The sequence below is a fragment of the Heptranchias perlo genome, chromosome 31, assembly GCF_035084215.1.
Source record: "Heptranchias perlo isolate sHepPer1 chromosome 31, sHepPer1.hap1, whole genome shotgun sequence".
Classification (NCBI taxonomy): Eukaryota; Metazoa; Chordata; class Chondrichthyes; order Hexanchiformes; family Hexanchidae; genus Heptranchias; species Heptranchias perlo.
Genome location: NC_090355.1, coordinates 11,195,878 through 11,222,816, shown reverse-complemented (window position 1 = coordinate 11,222,816; position 26,939 = coordinate 11,195,878). Strand labels below are relative to the sequence as shown.

General features: G+C 42.5%; 1 protein-coding gene across 3 annotated transcripts in view; it reads right to left on the bottom strand.

Annotated features, from left to right (window-relative positions):
- LOC137300495 (astrotactin-2-like) overlaps window positions 1-26,415 on the bottom strand; it is a 1,223,335-nt gene extending 1,196,920 nt beyond the window's left edge. Inside the window, exon 1 of one of the 3 annotated variants that reach the window (XM_067969577.1) lies at window positions 25,967-26,415. In XM_067969577.1, coding sequence (XP_067825678.1) covers window positions 25,967-26,222 — 256 coding nt within the window. In that variant the 5' untranslated portion in view covers window positions 26,223-26,415. The remainder of the gene's footprint in view (window positions 1-25,966) is intronic. The other 2 variants (XM_067969574.1, XM_067969575.1) reach the window with 2 other exon arrangements.
- Between the last annotated feature and the right edge of the window lie 524 nt (window positions 26,416-26,939).

Below are 26,939 nucleotides of genomic sequence, written 5' to 3'. Positions count from 1 at the left end.
TACTGCGTGAAGTCCGATACACAAGCTCCTAATTCATCACCTCAGATAGGTGTATTCAAGGGGAAGCTAGATAAGTACATGAGGGAGAAAGGAATAGAGGGATATTGTGATACAGTGAGATGAATAAGGTAGAAATGTAAGGAATCTTACAACACCAGGTTATCGTCCAACAGTTTTATTTGAAAATCACAAGCTTTCGGAGGCTTTCTCCTTCGTCAGGTGAGTGACACTCACCTGACGAAGGAGAAAGCCTCCGAAAGCTTGTGATTTTCAAATAAAACTGTTGGACGATTAGCTGGTGTTGTAAGATTCCTTACATTTGTACACCCCAGTCCATCACCGGCATCTCCACATCATGAATAAGGTAGGAGGAGGCTCATGTGGAGCATAAACAATGGCATAGACCTGTTGAGTCAACTGGCCTGTTTCTGTGCAGTAAATTCTGTGTCATTCTATGTCGATTGCTCTCACCATTATCACTATTGACACACCTGTTGTCTCACTTCTGTTTTCAGCTCAAACTGCTCTCTCCAGCCACAACCCAAGTTTAGAAGGGCACTATCTAAAACTGTGCCACAGGGCATTTTTCATAGTATGGAAATCTCACTTCCTTTATGCTCTAGTCAAATCTCAGTGAAAGCATTGGAACATTCCTTCACTCTCAGCGGTAACACGGTCAATATTTTTGTTTCCGGCCTCAATTTTCCACTGCAAAACAATTGAATTGACTGTGGGATGTTTTTCACAATTCAAAGAGGCACGGGACAGAAATTGACAAAAATCACCTTTGCACTTTACTGAAATCCTACTGATTGCACTGTAAACATGTAAAACACACCACTGGAAGGCAGGGCAGGATCCCCATCCTTTTCTCCAGATGCTAATTTAGTTAAGAGTTTGAGTCTAAATGTTTAATTCTGGAATAACTTATTATAATACTGAAATGCTTTCTATAAGATGCTTTCTATAAGGCCAGAGGCTGGGTATTTTGCAGCGAGTGACTCACCTCCTGACTCCCCAAAGCCTTTCCACCATCTGCAAGGCACAAGTCAGGAGTGTGATGGAATACTCTTCACTTGCCTGGATGAGTGCAGCTCCAACAACATTCAAGAAGCTCGACACCATCCAGGACAAAGCAGCCCGCTTGATTGGCACCCCATCCACCACCCTAAACATTCACTCCCTTCACCACTGGCGCACAGTGGCTGCAGTGTGTACCATCCACAGGATGCATTGCAGCAACTCGCCAAGGCTTCTTCGACAGTACCTCCCAAACCCGCGACCTCTACCACCTAGAAGGACAAGAGCAGCAGGTACATGGGAACAACACCACCTGCATGTTCCCCTCCGAGTCACACACCATCCTGACTTAGAAATATATGGCCGTTCCTTCATTGTCGCTGGGTCAAAATCCTGGTACTCCCTTCCTAACAGCACTGTGGGAGAACCTTCACCACATGGACTGCAGCGGTTCAAGAAGGCGGCTCACCACCACCTTCTCAAGGGCAATTAGGGATGGGCAATGAATGCCGGCCTCGCCAGCGACGCCCACATCCCATGAACGAATAAAAAAAAACTTTCCATCTTTTGACTTTGATCCAATTTGTCCAATTGGGCACATTATCCTCCAGTCATTATCCTCCGAATATACAACAGAATTACAGTAAAGCATAGTGGCCACTTTGTGGAGGTTTTCTACTGTGCCTCCTTGAACTGTGAAAGACATTGACCAATCAATTAAATGTCATTGCAATGGTATTTTCAGCCCCGAAACAAAAATATTGACTAATACCATAGAATCTCCATGCCTAGAGACAATGAATGTTCCAGTGCTTTCACTCGGATTTCAGTTAAATGTAAGGAAGGTGAATTTCTCGTAATGCCAAAAAGCGCCCAGCAGCACAATTATAGTTTGGGGGAATAATTCAAATTAGTTCACAGCAACCCTCCTACTGGCCACGTTCATGTAAATTGGGGGATTGAAATGTAGAATATTTTATCCATAAGTGCAAAAACTGATTCACTTGCTCTGTTCTGGTTGACCAGTAAAGCCAATTAAAGCAAGCTGTGCTGTTAATGAAAGGTGCATTATGACTGGCGTTTCTGGGCCATGCAATCTCACCCCATAATTCCACTTTCTTATCGAACATCCCCAAAAATACGCAGCGTTTCTCCTTGTTTAGATAACCCACTGAGGGTCATGCTTGAGCAATGCATGAAGAAAGCACACCTCTGCTGGGAGACTTGCCCCCTCAGTACTCTGTATGACAGTTTAGAAAATGTACTCTGGAATTGAAAGTGACTCCCATAGAGACAGAGAGACAAGAGCTGCAATTATAGGAACATAGGACTTGCTAGACGAAAAAAGACCAGGGTCCGCCTAGTTCACCTTCTACCATCCTGTAAACAATCTTACAACACCAAGTTATAGTCCAACAATTTTATTTGAAAATCACACGCTTTCGGAGGCTTCCCCCTTCGTCAGGTGAATGTCAGGAAATCCTTGAACCTTTCGCATTTATGTTCAGAGAACAATACCTGGTGATTACAGATAATCATTCCAACTGCCCGTTGTCAAGGCAATCAAAGTGTTCAGACAGAGAGGTGTTACCTACAGGACCACCGAATATACAAATGGCCAGAACACAAAACAGAGAGAGAGAGAGGGAGAAACATCCGAAAGGAAGAGAAAGACTGAAATGACCCGTTGAATTAAAAACAGATAACTTTTATTCGCTGGTGGGGTTACGTGTAGCGCGACATGAACCCAAGATCCCGGTTGAGGCCGTCCTCATGGGTGCGGAACTTGGCTATCAATTTCTGCTCGACGATTTTGCGTTGTCGTGTGTCTCGAAGGCCGCCTTGGAGTACGCTTACCCGAAGATCAGTGGCTGAATGTCCTTGACTGCTGAAGTGTTCCCCGACTGGGAGGGAACCCTCCTGTCTGGCGATTGTTGCGCGGTGTCCGTTCATCTGTTGTCGCAGTGTCTGCATGGTCTCGCCAATGTACCATGCTCCGGGGCATCCTTTCCTGCAACGTATGAGGTAGACAACGTTGGCCGAGTCACAGGAGTATGAACCATGTACCTGGTGGGTGGTGTCCTCTCGTGTGATGGTGGTATCTGTGTCGATGATCTGGCATGTCTTGCAGAAGTGGCAGGGTTGTGTGGTGCCGTGGACTCTGTTCTCCTGAAAGCTGGTTAATTTGCTGCGAACGATGGTCTGTTTGAGGTTGGGTGGCTGTTTGAAGGCGAGTAGTGGAGGTGTGGGGATAGCCTTAGCGAGGTGTTCGTCGTCAATGATGACATGTTGAAGGCTGCGGAGAACATGGCGTAGTTTCTCCGCTCCGGTGGTATCCTCTCGTGTGATGGTAGATACCACCATCACACAAGAGGACACCACCCACCAGGTACATGGTTCATACTCCTGTGACTCGGCCAACGTTGTCTACCTCATACGTTGCAGGAAAGTATGCCCCGGAGCATGGTACATTGGCGAGACCATGCAGACACTGCGACAACGGATGAACGGACACCGCGCAACAATCGCCAGACAGGAGGGTTCCCTCCCAGTCGGGGAACACTTCAGCAGTCAAGAACATTCAGCCACTGATCTTCGGGTAAGCGTACTCCAAGGCGGCCTTCGAGACACACGACAACGCAAAATCGTCGAGCAGAAATTGATAGCCAAGTTCCGCACCCATGAGGACGGCCTCAACCGGGATCTTGGGTTCATGTCGCGCTACACGTAACCCCACCAGCGAATAAAAGTTATCTGTTTTTAACTCAACGGGTCATTTTCAGTCTTTCTCTTCCTTTCGGATGTTTCTCTCTCTCTCTCTCTCTCTCTCTGTTTTGTGTTCTGGCCGTTTGTATATTCGGTGGTCCTGTAGGTAACACCTCTCTGTATGAACACTTTGATTGCCTTGACAACGGGCAGTTGGAATGATTATCTGTAATCACCAGGTATTGTTCTCTGAATATAAATGCGAAAGGTTCAAGGATTTCCTGACATTCACCTGACGAAGGAGGAAGCCTCCGAAAGCTTGTGATTTTCAAATAAAATTGTTGGACTATAACTTGGTGTTGTAAGATTGTTTACATTTGTCAACCCCAGTCCATCACCGGCATCTCCACATCATTCTACCATCCTGGTAGTCACATGATACAGTGATAATGGAGTCATTGGCTAATCATAGCAATCAAACCCTATGAATTAGTCTACACCAAAATGTTATTTCCTGAAAGAAATCTATCTAATTTGCATTTGAATGAATTAATACTAACCGTTTCCACCTCTTCCATAGTTTGACCACTTGCTCACTGAAATGTTGTTTATGTAAAGGAGGCAGATACCAAAACATGACTACTTGGTAAAGTCACTGGAGTTATGTGATGTCTTTAATCAATAAATGATAGAGTGAAGCCAATTAAAATTCCGTTGAGTTACACTCAGAAGGACTCCTTTCCCTACAACAAACAACCCAACCCTTCTCTGGCCGCAGTGACACCTGGGGAATGAGATCCATGTTAGGTGCTGGTCTTATCTTTAGATTCATTCAGGTGGGAGTACTCTGCCGATTGTTCAATGCTTCTGCCCTTCCAACAGAGATGGTGGTTAAATAAAATCAAAGTGTCTACTGAGACCACAGTGTCAGCCAATGAGTTGCACTGTGTCAGCCAATGAGTTAGAAGTGGGGCAGGACTTACGGCAGGACTCACAGCAAACAGTGTATTTTGTTCAGCAAACAGATTCTGCTTACACAGCGCACTACAGCAAATAGTCTATCGAGTCTATTCAAAAAGAAAAATTGTCACAATGCAGGATAAATCATCAATGAGAGGGGCAGGGTGGTTGGAACATAGATTGACATTTTGTTTAGTGCTTCCCAGTTAACAAACCTGCCCTGCAGATTGAACAAGAAACACAAATTTAGAGACAATAGGGCTCAACAATAATTGATTCATACTGGATGTCAACCTTCTAACATTGTCGTGACTGTGCTGCCTAGTCATTACAAATAATTTGTGAACACAACTGGCCCATTTGTAGGGAGAAATGTGAACAAACAAAGTTGAGCCCTGCTACTAAAGGTTTTGAGGCCCAAGAGAATGGTCTATTTTGATACTCCCGCTAAGGTTTATATTGATCACAAGCATCGCTTTCTCGTCCTTCCCTGCCTTCCTCAAATCCCGTAGGTCTGTAAGCAATTCTCCTGCTGTCACAGATTCACAACTAGATACAGAGCGTCAATATATGTTCCATGTGCTTGCCACAATCTCCATCATGGTGTCAATGGTACAGAACATCATGATGTCATTGCAGGGGAACCCTACACAAAATATCTATTTGACAATTGAGAGGCTCCTATGTGTGCCCAGATCTTGCTTGGATTGTGTGAAGATTACAGTTCCTCTTCAAAAACCATTCTTGCACTCTGCTGATATCATTACATAAGGAACTCGAGAAATAGAGCTAACAGATTTGGAGGGGGGGGGGATGATAAGCTTACTTCAAAATCTAAAAGCACACTTGCAGTTTTCATGGAAGAACAGTTTAAGAGGAAAAGATGCTGCTCTGCACATAAGGAAAGAAAAGTGCAGCAAAAACAATTCTGAAGACCATGTGAGATCAGGTCGAAAGTAAGTTACTGTCAAGGTTCAGACTTTATGTTTGGAGACTCTTTTGGTCTCTAATGTAGTTTCATCTGAAGTCAATCCCAACAGGGTCATTACAGACAGGAATTACCGTATAAGCATTTTAATCTGCTTAAATAGCAGGACTCGAATACAGAATTATTGACAAGAGCTAAGTATATCTCCCAAGGTTCCTCTGCTGCTCGCTAAAGGCAAATGCTGAATGCTTAGCAACAGCAGAAACTATTTCGGGGGACGAAGTGAGCATTACAATATATATTGTTTAGAGGACTGAGTCGCAGAATGGATTAGAAAACTGTTACTTTATTTCCAGCACCAGAATTTAAATCTAGCTCAAAGACAGGTCTCTTCTTCGTAATGGTCATACAAGCTCCCAGCATAAAATTGCCGTGGTTAAGCGTTAATCAGCAATCTTACTGAGAGGGACACTAAATAGAAACATCAATTGGTACAGTCAGCAGTCCTCTATTAAGATAAGGCATATTGCTCTGATGAAAGTTTCCAACTGAAATAGTAATTTATCTTCCTCTTTTGGGCACCGATTAACCTTCATCATGGATTATCATCAAGATTATTTCCAGCATTTTCTGATGTTACTTCAGATTTTCAACGTTTGTGATTTTTAAAAAAATCTTTGAGGCATACTGTCGCACAGTGCAGAGCAGACTTGCTCCTATGACACTGTATCTGACCTGCGAATGGTTGATGTAGACAATAGGTACAAAAAGCAAAAAAAGTCTATTCCCCAGCACCCCTCCCACCTCGATAAGGAGATACATCTCACATAAAAATATCAAAAGCAACTTTGTTTTTCAGTTCTTTTCTCTCCCCAGGTTACATCTGAATTAGAACTGATGGGCCAGGAAACCAAACTTAGTCCCACTAATGCTGCTTGAGTTCAAGAAGGTAATCCAGGATCAACTGCCCTCCAACTTTCTCATCCTTCTCACCCTGTGCAACTTCCACCCTGCCATCCTGCAACAAGCTGGCCAAGGCCAGGAACTCAGAGGCATCAGGGATAAAAGCTACTTCTTATAAATGCCGTGGAGCCTTGTGCTAGTGCTCCACCACCTCTATTGTAGCTGCTCTTTAAATTTTCCCTCCCCTCAATCTCAATACCATTCCATGCCACAGAGCACAAGCAACCAACCAACTTCCAGGCCTCTGCCTGCGGAGTTGGAGCACACTATCCCTGGACAGCATTGCTGAGCTTGGCAAATCACTGTATGGGCAATTACAAGCACAAAGCCACTTTGCTGGATGTGTACAGGAGAAGCACAGTACTGCGCAGGCTCAATTACAATAATCTGAAGCCACAGTGTGGGAGAGCAGTTCTCCAAGAAGTGGATTGAGGGAGTAAATGGTTCTGAATGGAAGGCTCTCAGGCTCCCTTTCATTTTGAATTATAAAACATTTAGGTTTTACTATTTAAAAAAAAATCTATTTTAATGCAACATTTTCCCAGACATCAATTATCAAAACAATGTCTATCGAGGGTATGGGCATGCATCAAAGCACACCTTGCAAAGTGATGGAATATCAGTGTCTACTTGGCTGCTTCACAGTTCTTCCTCGGAATATCACCATGAACAGCTAGCTACCTGCTGTCTGCAAACCCCATCCAACACACATCAGAATACATTTATTGGCAAAATATATCCATGGGTAAAATTCAACAATAAAATCACGATATTAAATCATAACAAATTTAGTCTGGGATTCAACAACATGACAATTTCATTTCAGTGTACAACTTCACATATAAAGCCAAGTCAGAAACAGAAAATATATTTTCATAAATATTTAATATGATTAATCAAGGCCTGACAGTTGAAACCCCTTCAGAATAAAGGCATTTAGTTTAATTTTATTTTAATGAATATATTTTCATGTTGATGTATAATTTCCCTAAAGATTGTCAGCCCAATTCAACAAAATCTCCCAACACGACCATCTTGCCAGTGCCTGGTACTAAATGCCATCCTGTCTAGTTCGCCTTGAGGCAGTTCCAATAAATATACAGTGAATACAATGTAATTTACAGCTACATTTTCTGTTAATGGTGCTATTTTGCCATCCACATTCTTGATTTCACAGAGAGATTTATATGTTCCCTAAATATTTTACCCACAAGGCTTCACTTACGAAATCACATCATGTTTAATTCCCTGATCTCATTCACTTCACATTCCTACTACGTTTAGAACATTTTCAAAATAAATAGACTTGACAGAAAAATGCGCAACAGTGGTGACAATAGAGCTAGCTTAATGAAAAAGCAAAATAACAATATGTTTTCCCATATTTCCAATGGAACCGCCACTGACATCGTCAAACACCTTATCTATCCAGGTTGCTAATGTTTAAGAGTCACACATTTTAAATGGCAATTACTCAGCTAAACCACAGATTGCTACTGCTAGGATCAGCTAACAGAATCAGCAGCAGATATGGCACCAATGTGCACTCGTACAGCCTTTCAATTACAATATATTGTAGTACAGAAGCGTTATGACTTCCTGTAGGTCATAGTAGCCAGCGTGTTTATTGATAAAGGGCAGCAAAGAGTAGCCACTGATTTTGATTCTATCTGTAAATTGCAGACGCTGTTGAATTTAGCCTCGCATGCAAATTGGGCTGAACGCAACCGCAAATGGCGGCTGATTTTACCCACACTGCCTTGCATGCGCGAAAATGCTCCATAAATCGCAGTTTGATAAAATCCATTTGGCCATACTTGCCTTTGAGTATTATACTCTCGACAACTTTGCAAAGATTCCTCTTTAACAGCAGCCATGTTGCATTTACATTTATGGGGTGTTTCATGGCTACAATTCACATATTTGTATGGAGAGGTACTTCCCTGAAAAAGATTTTCTTATTTTTCTTTAGTCAAAAGCATCCAATGAGTGACTTCTCAATAATCTGCCATTGTAAATTTTGTGTTAATCGAGGTGAGCGATATTATTGCAGGGAATGAAATCCATTTTGGGGACACAGTGTCTCAGCATCAAGCATCACAGATCAAAATAGAAAGCTCCCTCTATTCTGCCGAACAATGTGCCTCAGCACCAGTCTGAGCTTTCCATTACCAACGTCAACCATCCTGTGGCCTCCCTGAGTGAAAAGGCATTGGTAACAAATTGAGGGAGTTTTGTGGTGCAGACACATACCCATTTGGAACTGCAGCTGAAAATGGCCAAACTCAGTTTACATAAGAACCCGGACAACCAACGGACAAATAAAAACCTTCAACCCATCACTGCAATTTGGATTCTCACCCAAGTTCCGGAAATAAAATGACAGTGTATTCTACTGAAATACTTGCACATTTTGTACTAGTGGGTGAGAGAGAAGCGAGGAAAAACAGCATGAGATGGAAAACAGAGGACTAAAAATTGAATAATCTGTCACCTCTGGAACAAAGCTGTTTCTCACAAAATAAACCACTGCAGGAATAAGACTTTAAATCTAAAAATCAATCTTTTTATGCTCATTTATAATAAATACAATACTACAATCGCACTGCTATAGGTAGGTGTGTGTGTTCATGAGCATGTGAAATATATATGCACTGTTGCTATGTAATTGTGAAATCTAACTGCAATGACAATTTCTGGAGACTTGTTGTATCAATTTAACTAAAACACCAGAGAAGAAAATGAAACTGTCACAATTGCACTGAGACCAACACACAGCCACAGTAAGCTCTGCCCACAACTGCTGAGGCAAAACAAAGCTGACCAACAGTGTTGCGTTTATTTTGGGGACTGCATCTTTGTAATCCCAGGAGTAGCTTCAGAGCCATAAATGCATCAATCATACTCACCAACAATCAGCAGTTTAAGCTGACAGTCAATACTTAAACATAGGTTTTAGCTCACCAACACATCACACGAAAAATCAGCTTTTTTTCACTGGGATTGTGATGTTGTCAATCTTTAGATGTTGTCAATCTTAACCAACCATTCAGGTCAGTTGGAAGGCAGGACTGGAACTAACAAGACCAATCAGATCGGTTGGAGGATGTTCTCCTGAAGTTCTGGCCAATATTTCGAAAATTACAAGTTCATTTGAGGTGTTGACTGATTTTAATTGTGCTCCACTCTTTATTTTCACAATGTAGTACGTTTATAATTGACTCTCTCGCTTTAACCCTGATCTCTCTGTCCCTTTCTTCATTTCTTCTATCCTTTCAATACTTGTGCCCTACACTTGTGACCCTGGTACCTCCCCGCCACATCCTGGTTGAGGGGGGGTGGATACCTCTTCTTTCACATTTCCTCTCCACCAAAACTCACTTTGCTTTGATTTCCCCATAATGTCAACCTGGAAAACTAGCAAAAGGAGTCAAACAGCTTCCAAAAAAGGCATGGCAACTCAAAGGAACATGTAACTACACTGAAAGTGTTGCGCGAGCTTGTCATAGCTTAAGTTGCAGTTAAGTTGCTTAACCCAACATTCTAAGATTTGGATAATGGAAGATTGTGGCAAAGATTAAAGGGATTTTCCCTCATTTCTTGCTAAGAACTTGCAGGATATTATGGAATGGTACTCTCTGTTGCCAAGTCTATTTAATTATTTTAAAATTACTTGCATGGTGCAACAGTGTCGTGGAGACACTCTTAACTCATAAGAACATAAGAAATAGGAGCAGGAGTACGCCATACGGTCCCTTGAACCTGCTCCGCCATTCAATAAGATCATGGCTGATCTTCGACGTCAACACCACTTTTCCGCCCGCTCTCCATATCCCTGGATCCACTTAGAGTCCCAAAATCTATCGATCTCAGTCTTGAATATACTGAACGACTGAGCATCCACAGCCTTCTGGGGTAGAGAATTCCAAATATTCACGACCCTCTGAATGAAGAAATTTCTCCTTTCAGACCTGAATGTCCGACCACTTATCCTGAGACGATGTCCCCTCGTTCTAGACTCTCCAATCAGGGGAAATATCCTCTCAGCATCTACCCTGCAGGGTGAACAACTCCTCCTCTTTTCCCCGAGTTCATGGAACCATAACAGCACAGAAGGAGGCCATTCGGCCCATCAAGCCTGTGCCGGCTCTTTGTAAGAGCAATCCATTTAGCCCCATACCCCCGCTCTTTCCCTGTAGCCCTGCAAATTTTTTCCCTTCAAATATTTATCCAATTCCTTTTTGAAAGCCACAATTGAATCTGCCCCCACCATCCTTTCAGGCAGCGCATTCCAGATCATAACAACTCACTGCGTAAAAAAGTTTTTCCTCACGTCGCCTTTGGTTCTTTTGCCAATCACCTTAAACCTGTGTCCTCTGGTTCTCGACCCTTCCACTAATGGGAACAGTTTCTCTTTATTTACTTTCTCTAAACCAGTCATGATTTTGAACACTTTTATGAAATCGTCTCTCAACCTTCTCTGCTCTAAGGAGAACAATCCAAGCTTCTCCAGTCTATCCACGTAACTGAAATCTCTCATACCTGGAACCATTCTAGTAAATCTTTTCTGCACCCTCTCTAAGGCCTTCACATCTTTCCTAAAGTGCGGTGCTCAGAATTGGACACAACACTCCAGTTGTGGCCGAACCAGTGTTTTATAAAGGTTCAACATAACTTCCTTGCTTTTATACTCTATGCTTCTGTTTATAAAGCCCAGGATCCCTAATGCTTTTTTAACCGCTTTCTCACCCTGTCCTGCCACAATCAAAGATTTGTGCACATACACCTCCAGGTCTCTCTGTTCCTGCACCCCCTATAGAATTGTACCATTTAGTTCATATTGCCTCTCCTCGTTCTTCCTGCCAAAATGTATAACTTCGCACTTCTCCGCATTAAATTTCATCTTCCATGTGTCCGCCCATTTCACCAGCCTGTCTATGTCCTCCTGAAGTCTACTACTGTTCTCCTCACTGTTAACTACAATCCCAAGTTTCGTGTCATCTGCAAATTTTGAAATTGTGCCCTGTACACCCAAGTCCAAGTCATTAATATATAGTGTACATGTGTAGTTCTTGGTGGCACTCTTCCCCTGCCTCAGTTTCTGCTCGCATCTATATCTCCCTTCCCTCCCTCCTCAGGTCATGCCATTACTCTCCTTCTCCCTCCCTTTCTCAGTCCTTGATGGCACCCTCTTCCCTTCCCCCTTACTGCTGTGACTGGAGCTGCTTGATGCTGCTCTGGGGGAATGGAACTTTCGCTACATGCTGCGATTTGGGATACTCAAAACTACTGTGAGAATTGTCTTTCACAAGGTGTTGGAGAGTTTCCTCGGCCAAAGGGGGGAGGCTGGGAGCAGCAGTAAGGGGTACATGGCTGTGAGGAGTAAAGCCAGCAATGACACTGATTTTCATCTGTGGACAAGCTGACTCCAAAATGCTGACTGTAAATGTGAAATGCAGACGATTGGCATGTAGAAATTTTACAGCCGACCCCTCTTTATTTCATAGGCTTTTCCACAATATTGACTCAAATTGCCCATTTTATCCAAATTTCCCTCAAATTCCTTTGTGTTTATTCCCCAGTCCGCGTGAAGGGTTCCTTTCTCATTACTCTTTCACTCTTTTTCTTCTTTTTTCTGGGCTCTCCTTTCTTCCTGTGCAATTCTTGAATAATTCCGTTTCTGCGATTACTTTTCTCTCTCGATTTCCGAAGCTTCTTTCCTGCGACCTAACTCTTTTTTATAGGTTTCACTGATCTCATTTCAGCTATTTCTTTGCCATTTTTTTCTCCCCTTATGTCTTCTCTGCTGAGCAGCTCACGCTGAGGTATGGCTCTCTGGTTGATGGGAGTCCTCCAGCATCTCCCCCAAGCGGCCACACTTCATATTTGAATCGAGATGATGAGCATTGGCAGGCTATCCAAGACTCAAGGAAATTCTTGTCCTGTGTGTATCCATTTTATTTGCAGAATACATACTGTGGAGCTCACAAGGTAGTTTTGTTCCATAGTTTTCATAGTGACTAATAATGGCCAGTGTGCTCCATACAATTGATGTATGATGGCCCCTGACCTACTATTTACAATATTTGTTACAAAAAAAGAAAATCCTTCTGGACAGCGACAAACCAGAAAATTGAACCTTCACAGCTTCTAGGCAGTGACACAAGAACTTTAGCAGGCACACCAGCCCTTGGTAAGATGGCAGCACTGTGACTTCAGCAGAGTGTCTCACATTGACCATTTGATCTCTATGGCATAAACAACAAAGGTTTATTACTGATCAAGACAGTGGGTAAATTGAAAACCATTTTAGATAATTAGTTATCCTTCTTGTTCAGAAAATTACACGAATTGCGAATCAGAACCAAAATAAAAAAAAGTAACAAAAGTTGGACCTACAACTGAAAATAAAACATGTCAGTTGGAAACTGCATCTCCAATCGAATAAACAAGATGGATTTGATTGCAAAGATCTCTGACTGGAGTTCAATTACTAATGAATGCCCTTTTTATGAATTTGAATTTGGAAACATTAGCTGAGGGGAGGAACAGTAAAAAATAAAGTTTTACTTCTAAGGGTAAATTTTGAAAGGACAGGTCAGAGAATCAGGCGTGGAGGTCAGTTTGTTTAATTGGTGACACTTCCAATTTTTCAGTGAGCAAAGCAGCACTTGATGGAAGAGCCGATCAAAGAATCAGGTACAATCCTGCTCGGGGCTCAAAAGCACCCACTTAACGATGAATGGGTACAGAGGTCAGCGCACCTGATCCATGGCACTCCTGATTTTCAGGAGATTACTTTAATCTGCATTACTATTCATGCATTTTAAGGGAGCAGAGCCCCTCAAAAATCTACCCGATAATTGTACAGTGTCCTTGCAAATCATGACTTAAAGTTATTGAAAAGATTTTGACCACTATTTTTCCACCGCTGCATCAGGGAATCTGGGGGCCCGAGTTCAAGTCACGCTGCCTGCTGCTCCAGAAAATCACTGTCCACTATCCAGTATCGAAAAGCACACATCTCTGTTAAGAGACTGCCTTTGAGTGGTGGCCACTCTGCCAAATTTGCTGCCCTCCCAATCAGCGAGACAGCAATGGCTGCCTCGCGACTTGTACCACCGTGCTTTGTGGGTGGGAAGAGGAAATGGCATTAGCGATGTGACAATGTCACTCGAACCCAATCTGCACATATTTACCAGGCCCCTGCCTGTTTCCGGTGGGAGCTCTGGTCACCTCAATCAGGGTCCGCCCGAAAATCGGATTGGGCGAACAATCGTCGGTAAGGCAGCGGTTCTGTTTCATCCACCTTTTTGGTCCCACGACTGCCCCATTTGTAGGCGTGAATGGAGGTGGTAGTGAGATGAAAATCCCCCCAGAATCTCCACTCCCTGATTCCAACACTGAGCTGGGGGCTGAATTAAAATAAAATCTTACTTTAACGTTATAACGCCTGTATAGATTTTTTAAAAAGCGCAATAATCTTAACATCAGATTGCATTTGAATTTAGTTTGATTTCTAAGTGAAGAGAATGGGACAATTCAATATCTGGGGCCTCTGCATCAACCCGCTGCAGCGTTCCAAAAATTAGAGTGCGATGTGTTAACGAGCAGCAAGTTCTTCAGGAGAGATGTTGATAAAGGAAAAATTCGAGTTACAAATGGAGGCAAAGTGTCGATTTCAATTTTTATGTAATTACCTTGTTGTTAGGGAAAGCGATTGATTCTGCCAAACGGTTTTCTATTGTTGAAATATGTTCAGAAAGCAGCATACTCACTGCTTTTTGGTAAAAGAGCACCAATTTACAAAATGTGGATTAAGTGCAGAGATTTGTGGGACTGTCACACTGTGCCAAATCACATATCTGGTTTATAGTTTTTGCTGCTATTTTCCTTTATGCATCAGTTCTAACAAATTCAGAAACATGTTTACCAACTACGGGGGAAGATTACAACTGGTAACAAAATCGTGTTAAAGAACGCATCAGTAGTGAGTGCCAGAAACTTTCCAACATGTTTAAATAATTATTACATCTAACACACAGAGAAAAATATCAGGGGTTGTTTTCAGACTCATGAACATGACCCAATTTCCCGGGAGTATTTATTTAATTACAAAAATGACAGATGCTCACATCTTACAAATCATTTTCTGCACTTTTTAACAATTTAGTAATGAACATTCAGTTGGCTTGGACTGGACTTTTGAAGGAATGCCAACAAAACCCAACTCCTTGACACAACAGTGAAACCAGTATTAGATTTCAGAGCAAACTATTGCTAAATTTACCACAGGTACTGACTTCTTTGACCAGATTTCAAGCACACAGCTAGCCTGTATTGTATACCTCGTCACCACTCATATACAGAGGCAGAGGCAACCACGTGATAACTATAAATAACGATGAAGTTATACAAGGCACTGGTCAGACCACACTTGTCCAGTTACACTATGAAAGAGATGTGCAATCAATGGAGAGAGTGCAGGGAGGGGCAACAAAAAGGATTCCAATTGAAAAAACAGCATGTTGGATATATATAAAGGGGTAGAGTTTCCACTTGATTGCACTGGTTTTATCAGCGCAATCTTGCCGAACCAGCGCAAAAGATCGCAGCTAATCGATTTACGTTGGCCATAAATTACGTCCAGAGTAATTCGAGTTTCCGCGATCTTTTGCGACGGTCCAAAAATCATTGCGCAGAAGCCGGCCCCGCTCTCAAAACTGGCCACACCCCCAATCGAAATAATGAGGATGGTGAGCTTCTGCCGAGTGCGCCAGCGGCCGTTCGAGGAGGGTCTTCAAATTAAACTCGTTCTCTTCGGTGCAAAGGCACTAGTCGGCACGTTTTAAATATTTTACATATCAAAAAATATTTAATTTACTAAGAAACTGACTAGTGCACACCAATGAAAGTAGTAAATGGTTCAGTATAGCTTTTTTAAAGTCATTTTCAGTGATTTTAGATCAGATAACTCACGGATGGAGGGCTAGACACTCGTATTAAAAATGTTTATTTTTTGTGAAATACATCTTCAATACATCAAAGAATATTTTTTATTGCATAGAAAAAAACATAAATAATCATGCTCGGTCAAGCTGCCGAACTGCGTTGGTTCATGTGTGATTATGCAAATGCATTTTAGCAGAAACTCAAACTGTAACCTAACCGGCGCAATTTTCCGCTACAATATTCGTCCAATTGCCGATTGCGCCTAAAGCGGAAACTCTCGGCCAAAGTCTTTAATATAGAAAAATGTCCCAAGGCGCTTCACAGAAGCATAGGGTTAAACAGATGCCAAGTCACAGAAGGAGAGAAGAGAGGCAACCAGAAGCTTTGTCAAAGTGGTGGGTTTTTGAAAAATATCTTAAACAAGGTGAGACAGAGGGATTTACGGAGGGAATTCCAGAAAGTAGAATCCAGATGGCTGAAGACAAGGCCGCCAATTGTAAGGCTAAGGGGAAGAGGCACAAGAAGCCAGAGTCCGATGAATGGAGATTGTAGGGCTGAAGAAGGTCATAGAGATAGGGGAGGGCAAGGAAAGGGAGGCCATTTATGAGGAAATGTTCCAAAAAACTAACCCTAAAGAGAAAATGGTTAAGGCAGGGGACCTTTTGAAGTTTATGAAATGTAAAATAGCTTAAATAGCACAGGAAGCCATTCAGCCCATCGTGTCTGTGCCGGCTTTTTGAAAGAGCTAGCCAATTAGCCCCACTTCCCTGCCCTTTCCCTATAACCCTGCAATTTTTTCCCCTTCAAGTATTTATCCCTTTTGAAAGTTATTATTGAATGAGCTTCCATCACCGTGTCAGGTAGTGCATTCTAGATCATAACAACTCGCTGCGTAAAAAATGTTTTCCTCGTCTCATCTCTGTTTTTTTTTGCCAATTACACCTAGAGGTCATAAATGCATAAACTAGTGAAAATAAATGTAGAACACAGATCAAAAGGGTTTTGTTCACATATAAGGTGATAAATGTCTTAATAATTTTTAGGGCAGAGTAGTAGCAATATTGACATTGGGGCAATGAAAATACAGCTAAATGCTAGACTGGGTGAGCTAGATACTAGAGGGATGGGCTTCAGTGAGTTGAAAAACTAATATAATCTGGTGAAGCAGAAACATGCCACTGAGGTTTGCTATACCCACATTTATATTGCTAGCTCAAACCATCATTGTTGACAAACAGCCACAGCAAGAATTTGCAGCACTATAAAGGGTCATTTTCCAACTTGGCATTGTCAGTGCGTGAGCCTCACTGCTGACAGCATGAAGTTGAAAAGTTAGCCCTATACTATTGGCAATGTTGAAAGAGGCAAGTAACTAGGGTGAGGGATCTCACAAGCTTGACTAATTTATTAGAGTTCTTTGAGGAAGTAACAAGCAATGTGGTTAAAGGGGATCCTGTGGATGTGGTGTACTTGGATTTCCAGAAGGCAACTGACAAGGTGCCACATCAAAGGCTACTAAACAAAATAAGAGCTCATAGTGTAGGGGGTAACATATTAGCATGGATAAAGGATTGATTAGCTAACAGGAAACAGAGAGTAGGCATAAATGGGTCATTTTCAGGTTGGCAAGATGTAACGAGTGGAGTGCCACAGGCATTGGTGCTTGAGCCTCAACTATTTACAATCTATATCAATGACTTGGTTGAAGGGACCGAATGTATGGTTGCTAAATTTGCTGATAACACAAAGGTCGGTAGGAAAGTAAGTTGTGAAGAGGACATAAGGAGTCTGCAAAGGGATATAGATAGGTTAAGTGAGTGGGCAAAAATTTGGCAGGTGGAGTATAATGTGGGAAAATGTGAACTTGTCCACTTTGGCAGGAGGAATAGAAAAGCAGTATATTATTTAAATGGAGAGAGATTGCAGAACTCTTGAGGTACAGAAGGATCTGGGTATCCTAGTACATGAATCACAAAGTTAATATGCAGGAACATCAAATGATTAGGAAGGCAAATGGAATGTTGTCATTTATTGCAAGTGGAATGGAATATCAAAGTAGAGGTGTTTTGCTACAGTTGTATAGGGCATTGGTGAGACCACATCTGGAATACTGTATGCAGTTTTGGTCTCCTGATTTAAAAAAGGACATAATTGCTATAGAGGCGGTTCAGAGAAGGTTCACTCGATTGATTCCTGGGATGAGGGGGTTATCTTATGAGGAAAGGTTGGACAAGTTGGGCCTGGAAACATTGGAGTTTAGAAGAATGAGAGGTGATCTTATTGAAACATATAAGATCCTGAGGGGACTTGAAGGGGTAGATGCTGAGAGGATGTTTCCCCTTGTGGGAGAGACGAGAACTAGGGGACACAGTTTAAAAATAAGGGGTCTCCCATTTAAGACGGAGATGAGGAGAATTTTTTTCTCTAAGAGCGTCGTGAGTCTGTGGAACTCCCTTCCCCAGAGAGCAGTGGAGGCAGGGTCATTGAATATTTTTAAGGCTGAGTTAGATAGATTCCTGATTAACAAGGGAGTCAAAGATTATAGTCGGTAGATGGGAAAGTAGGGTTGAGGTCACAATCAGATCAGCCATGAACTTATCAAATGGCAGCGCAGGCTCGAGGGGCCCAATGGCTTACTCCTGCTCTTAATTCATATGTTCATATATAAGATCCTTCACTGCAGAGGCTAAGAAACGTGTCTGGTGCTATAAATTGTTTTGTGAAATTTAGAAAAAAAATCTGAGAAATTCATGAAAATTTATGCTGTGATCTGACGGCATCAGTATAAAACACAGATACCAAGCCGGTCCAAAAACTCCGCAGTTCAGTAACTGCAATCCTTTAAAACACACACTTGCATGGAACAGATATATCAGGCACAAAAGACATGGTTTCATAGAATAGTAGAATGTTACAGTAGAGACCCATCAAGTCTGTGCCAGAGTTTTTCTCCACATGAGCCACTCTCCTGCTTGCTTCTCAAATCCTTCAAATTCTTCTTTTTCAAACAGCCCTTTTAAAAATTATGGACTCTGCTTCAACAGAATTCCATTTTCTAACCACCCTCTGTGTATTTTTTCCTAAGCTTCTCTTTAATTCTTCTGTCCTCTTGTTACTGTCTTGCAAACAGGTGGAAATAATCCATTACTAGTTACCTTATCGTAACCCTTCACAATCTTCACGAGTTCTATCCAATCACTATGTACCCTTCTATGCTCAGTGAAAAAATCCCTAACTTCTTAAGTCTCTACATAACTGTTAACACATCATTCTGGTAACATTCTAGTGAATCAATGCTGCACCATTTCTATTGCTTTTATATCCTTCTAAATGGGTGCCCAAAACTGCACAGAATACTCCAGATGCAGCCTAAAGTCTTCTACAAGTTCGATATTACGTCCTTGTTTTTGTGTTCTATACCACAAGATAAGGCCAAGGATTCCATTTGTTTTTTTTAAATAACCTTATCTACTTGCACTGCTACCTTTAAAGAACTGTGTATATCCACATCAAGTTCCCTCTGCTCCTCTACTCCAATTAACAGCTCCATTTAAATGCATATAAGGTGCATTTCCTTTCCCCATTCTTCCCTTTAAAATGTATTACTTCACATTTTTCTACAGTGACCTGTATTTGCCACTATCTGCCCTTCCTATTAGCCTATCTTTGTCCTTGTGCAGACCTTTACAATCCTCATCACAATTTTTATATCTCCAATTTTGGTGCTCTCAGCAAATTTCAACATTGCATATGTGTGTATATACAGCAGCCATAACACGGACCCCTGTGTCACACCATTCACCATAACTTTACAGCCTCAATAACTTCCTTCCTGCCCTCCAACCGTATCTCGATCCATGTTGCCGCATTCCCATGAATTCCATGAGCCATTATCTTTGCCATAAGTCTCCACGTGGTACCTTCTCAAACGCTTTCGGTAAATCCACATCCGCTGCATTTCTTATATCGAACATACAAAATTGACGGGCAGGAACAGACCAGCTGGTCCATCAAGCCTGCCCCACACCATGATGACCAGACCAGCATGGCTAAACACTTCTTCCCTCCCCCAACCTCCCACCCTCACACTCACCCCCGCAGCCATCTATTCCTCTGTAATATTTCTTCAAAGGATTCTACGAGGCTGCCACGTACAGTCTGCTTGACCTGCTGGAAATTCATGCCGACTGTCCTGATTAAGTCCTGTTTCTCCAACTGTTTAGCAATTTCATCTGGTATTATAGGCTCTAGAAGTTTACTAACAACTGAAGCAAAACTAACTTGCGACGTCTCAGCCGCAGAGCGGGGGAGCAGCTGCGAGTAAATTCCAGGCCATAATATTCAAGGAAATATGCATTCAGTCCTTTCATCCTTTTAAAATTCTTAAGCTGATTTTACATTTTCATTCACCAAAACCTCTTTAATGAATAAATTACGATTTACATTTCTTCTCTTTTTACGTTCTAGCTTTTACTCTTCCCTCCTTTCCTAAGGTATGGAACTCTTGCTGGGGTGCAGTTCCATGGGCATCAACAGCTCTCTAAGTACCTTGCTTCAGTGGCTATTCTTCACATGTGAGCTTTTGACAGTGAGTGTCAGCAGGTTTTCCGATTAGAAAGGATATCATGGCCAAGCCAAACCTCTTCTAGGACCTCTTGTTATCAACTTGGTCAAAGAGGCAGGTTTTAAGGAGAGTCTTAAAGAAGGAGAGATAGATGGAGAGGCGGAGAGGTTTTGGAAGGAAATTCCAGAGCTTAGGGCCCAGATGGCTGAAGGCATGGCCACCAATAGTGGGGTGAAGAAAGTAGGGGATGACCAGGAGGCCAGAGTAGGAGGAATGCCAAGTTCTCAGAGGGCTGCAGGGCTGGAGATGGTTGCAGTGGTAGGGAGGGGCGAGGCCACGTAAGATGAGAATTCTAAAATCGAGATAAGTACAGGAATGATGGGTGAATGGGGCTTCGACATAGGATGTCATTTGTGATTTTGGTTAGGGCCATTTTAGTGCTGTGGCAGGGGCAGGAACCTGATTGGCGAAGTTCAAACATGGTGTTGCGGGAAAGATGGGCATGGATTTGGGCGGCGACAATATGTTCAAGGACTTTGGAGAGGAAAGGGAGATTGAAGATAGGGCGGTAGTTTGCAAGGAATAAACAGATGGTTGGGTTTCTCTGTTTCACACCAAAGTAATGGGAACAATTTCATGAGGTCTTCGAAAAATGCTTCTATCATGACAATTACAAAGCCTTTTCTCCCTGAACAAAAAGCAATGATAAAAAAATGACAGATCTATTAGTATTTAACAAGATCATTGACATACCGGCATCCTGTTTTGAATGACTATGCTGTCATCGAACTGAAACGTTAACTCTGTTTCTCGCTCCACAGATGCTGCCTGACCTGCTGAGTATTTCCAGCATTTTCTGTTTTTATTGCAGATTTCCAGCATCTGCAGTATTTTGCTTTTGATGCTGTCATAAACTCCTGTTATACACCTCTATTCTCAAACTGACAGTGTGTGATGAGATAGTGAACGTGTAATATATCAGTATCAGAAATCCGCGCACAACAGCGCAGACAACCAAAGAACTCGTCTGCAAACAAATGTTGCCTTTGGGTTTGGAATACAATTGATTCAGCATTTTGTTGTCCAATTGTCTCCCCTCTCAAGGAGGCCTACTGTTACCAGCAGTGGTCCAGTACGTCAACCAGGTGACCATTCTTCACAAGTCATCCAACATTCACACTTGCTCAATTTCCAACAACAATTATCAGACAGAGATCAGGAATGGGAATAATGACTGATCTGTCTCCTCCTTAACCAAGAGTGCTGAGCCTAACGGTAGTAATTCTACTGCTGCTCCAATGTGATATGCTGATTTAGCACATACTAGAGAGCACAACTAGAACTTATCAGTATGGCCTTATATTAACTTGTGCCTCTACCCATGAGACTGTTAGGACAATGGAACAGGATTTCTGTTTAATGAATGAATGAATGAATGAATTGAAAAGGCACATTGATCTTTCATACCTAAGCATTTTATCCGAGTTCACTTTTGAAATCAGAAAGACGACGAAGTCCAAAATTTCAGTTCTTTTATTTAGTTTTGGTCTAGTGCGCGTCTATAGGATGCATGACTCAGCCCTTTTAAGATTGTTGAATCAATTTTGCAGAAATTACAAAGTTGGTCTATGAAAAGAATTTTCTGTTCTCAATCTGAGCTCCATAGTCAAGATATTTTGATATTAAAGGAGTACAACAACTCGCCCGTATCCTAACTCGCACCAAGTCCTGTTCACCCATCACCCCTGTGCTCGCTGACCTACATTGACTCCCAGTCCGGCAACATCTTGATTTTAAAAATCTCATCCTTGTTTTCAAATCCCTCCATGGCCTCGCCCCCTCCCTATCTCTGTAACCTCCTCGAGTCCTACAACCCTGCAAGTTCTCTGCGCTCCTCCAATTCTTGCTTCTTGTGCATCCCCAATTTTAATCGCTCCACCAATTGCGGCTGTACCTTCAGCTGCCTCGTCTCAAAGCTCTGGGATTCCCTCCCTAAACCTCTCCGCTTCTCTAGCTCTCTCTCCATCTTTAAGACACTCCTTAAAACCTACCGCTTTGACCAAGCTTTTGGTCACCTGTCCTAATATCGCCTTATGGGGCTCAGTGTGAAATTTTGTTTGATAACGCTCTTATGAAGTGCCTTGGGATGTTTCACTATGTTGAAGGTGAAATATAAATGCAAGTTGTCATTGTGGGATGCATTGTTCTCCTTCCACAGAATAAATATCCAACTCTTGGGGAACTGATAGCATTGTAGACCCATGAGTACATAGGTCATGAAATGTACCATCAGATTCAGGGAGAAGTCAGTGCAGGAAGTTGATCCCATGTTTACATTCCGCTAAGTACATGACTCTCCACACTACATATTAGAGCTCAAGGCAATTTGCATCCAAGTAAAATCAGAGAACAACAAATGTAATTCGCTGTCCTTAGACCGGAAGGCAACAACTAAATCAGATAAAAGCGCCTGGGACTATGAATTGGAGCCCAGGCGACTGAAATAAAAGCCCCTCGTTCTGATGGCTTCAAGTTTCCCACATAAAAATAATTCCCCATGGAGATGAGTGCAAACATGAGAAAATGGTAATAATTCAACAGTGAGCAGCTGTTTCACTCAGAACGATTGGTGTGAGAAATAGTTTTTTGGGGCAACGCTATATCCTGGATCATATCAATGCTGCATCTCACTGGGGAATGCTTGATGCTATTGTTAAGTGTAAGAAGGGGAAAAAATGTTTAATTCCATGGTACTAAAAATCCTGACCTTGTTGAGAACAAAATCTTGATTAAGAAAAATTCCCTAATATACAATATTACAAGCATTGAACTGCTCCATAGTTTAATATTACAGACCTGATTCACATTGGCTGATTCCCTTGTTGTTTCTCCATAAATTGGTCTAATAAATATCCTTACATTAAGTTTTCATAACATGCATTGAATTTTATGTTAATACTGCAATAATAATTTGAGTAGCACACACTAATTCCCTTAACCCTGAGAGAGTCTGAAAATGCAGCAGAGTTTAAACAGTACACCACAGCTTTACAACCTCTGGGAAGAAAGAGTGGAGCTTCTGGAACACAGAATCTGATCGCTGGAGAGAGACTACAGGGAGTTGCAATAATTTTCCCCAATTTTATTTCATCGGAGTCAACTATTTTGCATGTTTTCTCGTGTCCATACCCCAAGATTGCCATAATTGTATGAATTTCTGGAATTTACAGCAAATAGACATTAGTCTGAACTGGATGCAAGAAAGAAACTGAAAACACTTAATCAGCAGGGATTGGTGGGTCTTCCACTGTTTCCTGCCCGATTCCAAAACTGACTCCATATTCCCAGAATTTGAAACAGTCTGGTGCATTTTGTGCATCATGCAACTGAGGATGTGAACTAGTAAAGAGCTGAAGATACACTAAATATACTACTGTATTTAAGCTAGCAAAATATCATAACAAATTCTTGCTTCCATACTTTGCACACAGCAAGTTCACTTTCACCAAATGCAGGGAAATTACCAGCTTATACAGATGTGGGAAAGAAAAGCACATAGCGACACATCAAAAGTCTGTGATGCGCACAGTTTAGATATTGTTGTAAATGAATAAGGTGTTCAGAAGAGGGGTTGTGTGGATTTGCCTCCTGTTTTAACAATTGTGAGAAATTAGGTTCTAACATGATCCAGCTTGACAGTCACGTAGAGTAAAAGAATCCAGATGCAGAAGGTGGGGGTGAGAAAAGGAGAAAGATGTGTCTTTGGGAAGATGCTCGTTCAGGATCTAGCCCTCCCCCCCAAACTCATTCAATTTAGAAAATCGGTTCCAATGGTTCTTATCGTATCCAATAAAACTTTTGTTCTGAGTTTTGTTTGAATTGAAATATATTTGATGGATGTTGCATTCAATTTTCCAAAAGTAAAAAAAAATCTTCAGTTATCAACTGATCTCGTTAAACGTTAAGGTATCAAGGACTAGCACGCCTGATCCTGTCGTCCAGTAACAGCAACTATGATGATCAAATAATACATTTAAAGCAACACAACAAACCATGGTGAAATTTATGCCTTGGAGGCTGTTTGCATTGGCTCAGTGGTAGCAGTCTCACCTCTGAGTCAGAAAGCTGAAGTTTCAAACCCCACTCCAGGGATTTGAGCACATAATCTAGGCTGACACTTCACTGCAATAGTAAGGGAGTGCTGCACTGTCGGAGGTGCTGTCTTTCAGATGCAGCATTAAACCATGGCCCTATTGTTCTCTCAGGGAGCATAAAAGATCCCATGGCACTATTCGAAGAAGAGCGGGAGAGTTCTCCTGATGTCCTGGCCTCAACATTTATCCCTCAATCAAGACCACGAAAACAGATTATCTGGTCATTTCTAAAAATGCTTCATCGGCTTGAAGTGCTTTGGGACATCCCAAAGTCATGGAAGATGAAATATAAATGCAAGTTCCAAAGTCTTTCGCAAACCCCATTCTCTCTTTTATTTTACAAACACATGAGAACAAATTCCACTGAAATGCATCACTCTCATGGCACAGTGACAAAAATGACATGGAAGGGAGTTTTCCTGTGTGTGTTAGGTTTCGTAAAACCATCAATGGGATTGTAAAAAGCAACCTTATGATTTCACTACACTTAACCACACAGAGTAAATCTTCCGACCATGGTTTTTCAAACTGTTTACTCTCCTCACTGAAAAAAAATGTTTTACCCAACACCTTCCTGAGAGGACAATAGTCCTGAAATTATGCTGCAGGTAACAGCATCCGAAAGTGTAACATCTTTGTCGAAATCCCTGACTTTTTGTGGAGATGTTAACCAGTTTGAAATAAACTTTAGGAAGCATCAAAAGTAAATATGCTGAACTTGTTAACACTTTCGGATTCTATCTTTACGAAGAGTATTCGGGAAGCAATGCTTTGTTCTGTTATCTTGTAGTGTTTGATTTACTTGATTTCAATCTAAAACACACTGAAAACGCAGAATTGCACATTACACTAATCGAGAAGTCCTCCAATCCCAATCCCAATTAAAAATCTTCGCAGACACAAGCAATTCCACACAGTCGAGTAAATGGACCGCGAACGCTAAGGTTTTGGAAACGATGCCTATGCCACCCGTAATTTGCATTTCATTAATCCGTCCAATTTCATTTGTGGGGGTACCAAATACTTTATTTTCCGTCGCCAAAAAAAAAAATAAGCGGCGGGCATTAGGGCCTCGCAACATCTTCTATCCCCTACCAGGGGGGAAGAAAAAACACCGCGAAAGTCATCACATTTCTCGGTGCGAGAGCGTGCAATGCAACAGCGGGGCTCATTCACAACAAGCCGGTCCTGACGGGCTGCCAGTGATATTCGCGGAGTCGATGCTTTTTCCCCACCACTCCCCCCCCCTCAGGAAACACCCTGATTTTGAGCTCTGCAATTCTCTAAAGACATTGGAAAACAATGCACCAAGATCTCAATTTGTCTCTCCCTCATTTGACAGTGTGACAACCTGTACCAACATCTCCAATCGTGACTGTGACCATCAGCAGGTTTCAAACCAACCTCCCATTCTCAATGTATTTACTTCGTCCGCTGCAAAGTCTGATCCCAACACAATTGCTGTTTGAAATGCATAAATTCCACCCCCCCCCCCCCCAAAATGCCCCTTCACTCATATCGTGCAGAAGTCCTGATCTAAGCAGAACATTGCTTGGCACAAATAAAAAGTAGTTGGAAGGCGTTTTCTGCAAAGGATTCCCCCTCTCCCCAGTCACTCCACCCCCAGAGTCTCTCTCTCGCCCCCCTATCAGTGCCCCCCCCCCCCTGCGGCTCCAGCCCCCCCCCACTCACTCACCCACCCACCCCAGCCGAACTTACCCAGGGTGAAGTAAGGTAGCTCGGTGTTCTCCAGGTCGTCCACCACCAAGATCTCCCCCGGCAGGTCGTTCCGGACGAAGAGGAAGAGCTTGGACTCTGCCGCCAGCGCCCCGTGGAAGCTGATGTCGTTCTCCCGGAGCACGGGCAGGGTGGACACGGTCACCGTCTTCACTTTGCAGCCGCCCTCCTTGGAGATCTCCGCCGAAGCCGCGAGCAGGCAGCCGAGGATCGCTTGCCAGGCGGCTCGGAGAGCCATGCCCGCCGGCTGCCGATCGGCGCAAGTCGGGGGGGGCGGGGGGGGGTAAGAAGGCGCTGCCGGGGCGAGCGTGGGATGGCTGCAGCCTCCCCTCCTCCGTCCCTCCTTCTCCTCCTCCTCCTCTCCTCTCCTCACACCGCCGCTCCTCGACTTATTTTCCCGATGTGCAGTGTTGGTGTCCAGGAGGTGGCGCGGACACACGGGGCTCGGGCTCCAGGTGAATGACACAAGCTAACATGCGCCGTTTAAAGTCAGACCCTCCCACTCCCCTTCTCTCTCTTTTTAAAAAAAAAATTAAATAAATAAATAAATAAATGCACCCTTTCCTCCCCCCCCCCCACAAATAAATAAATCCTGGATTCACCTCAAGCGTTACACTCCCACCCGCTCTCTCTCTCTCTCTCTCCCCTCCACAGCTCCTCATGTGACAGCTCCGAGGCGCTCAGCTTCCTCTTGTGGAAAATTAAAGAGCTGCTGGCTTTAGATTATTGTTGTTATTATTATTGCACAACATTTTTTTAAAAAAAAAGTACCGCTTGTCCAGAACCAAATTTTTATTTTTTTTATATCTACATATGGAACTTTTTTTAATGAGTGCAGTGTGAAAGCTAAAAGATGGTGAGTTCGCAACGCGTATTCCTCTCTCATATTTCTTCTTCTTCATGTCTGCAATTTTAGAGCGGGTGCAGATTCCACCCCCCAAAAAGTCATGATTTG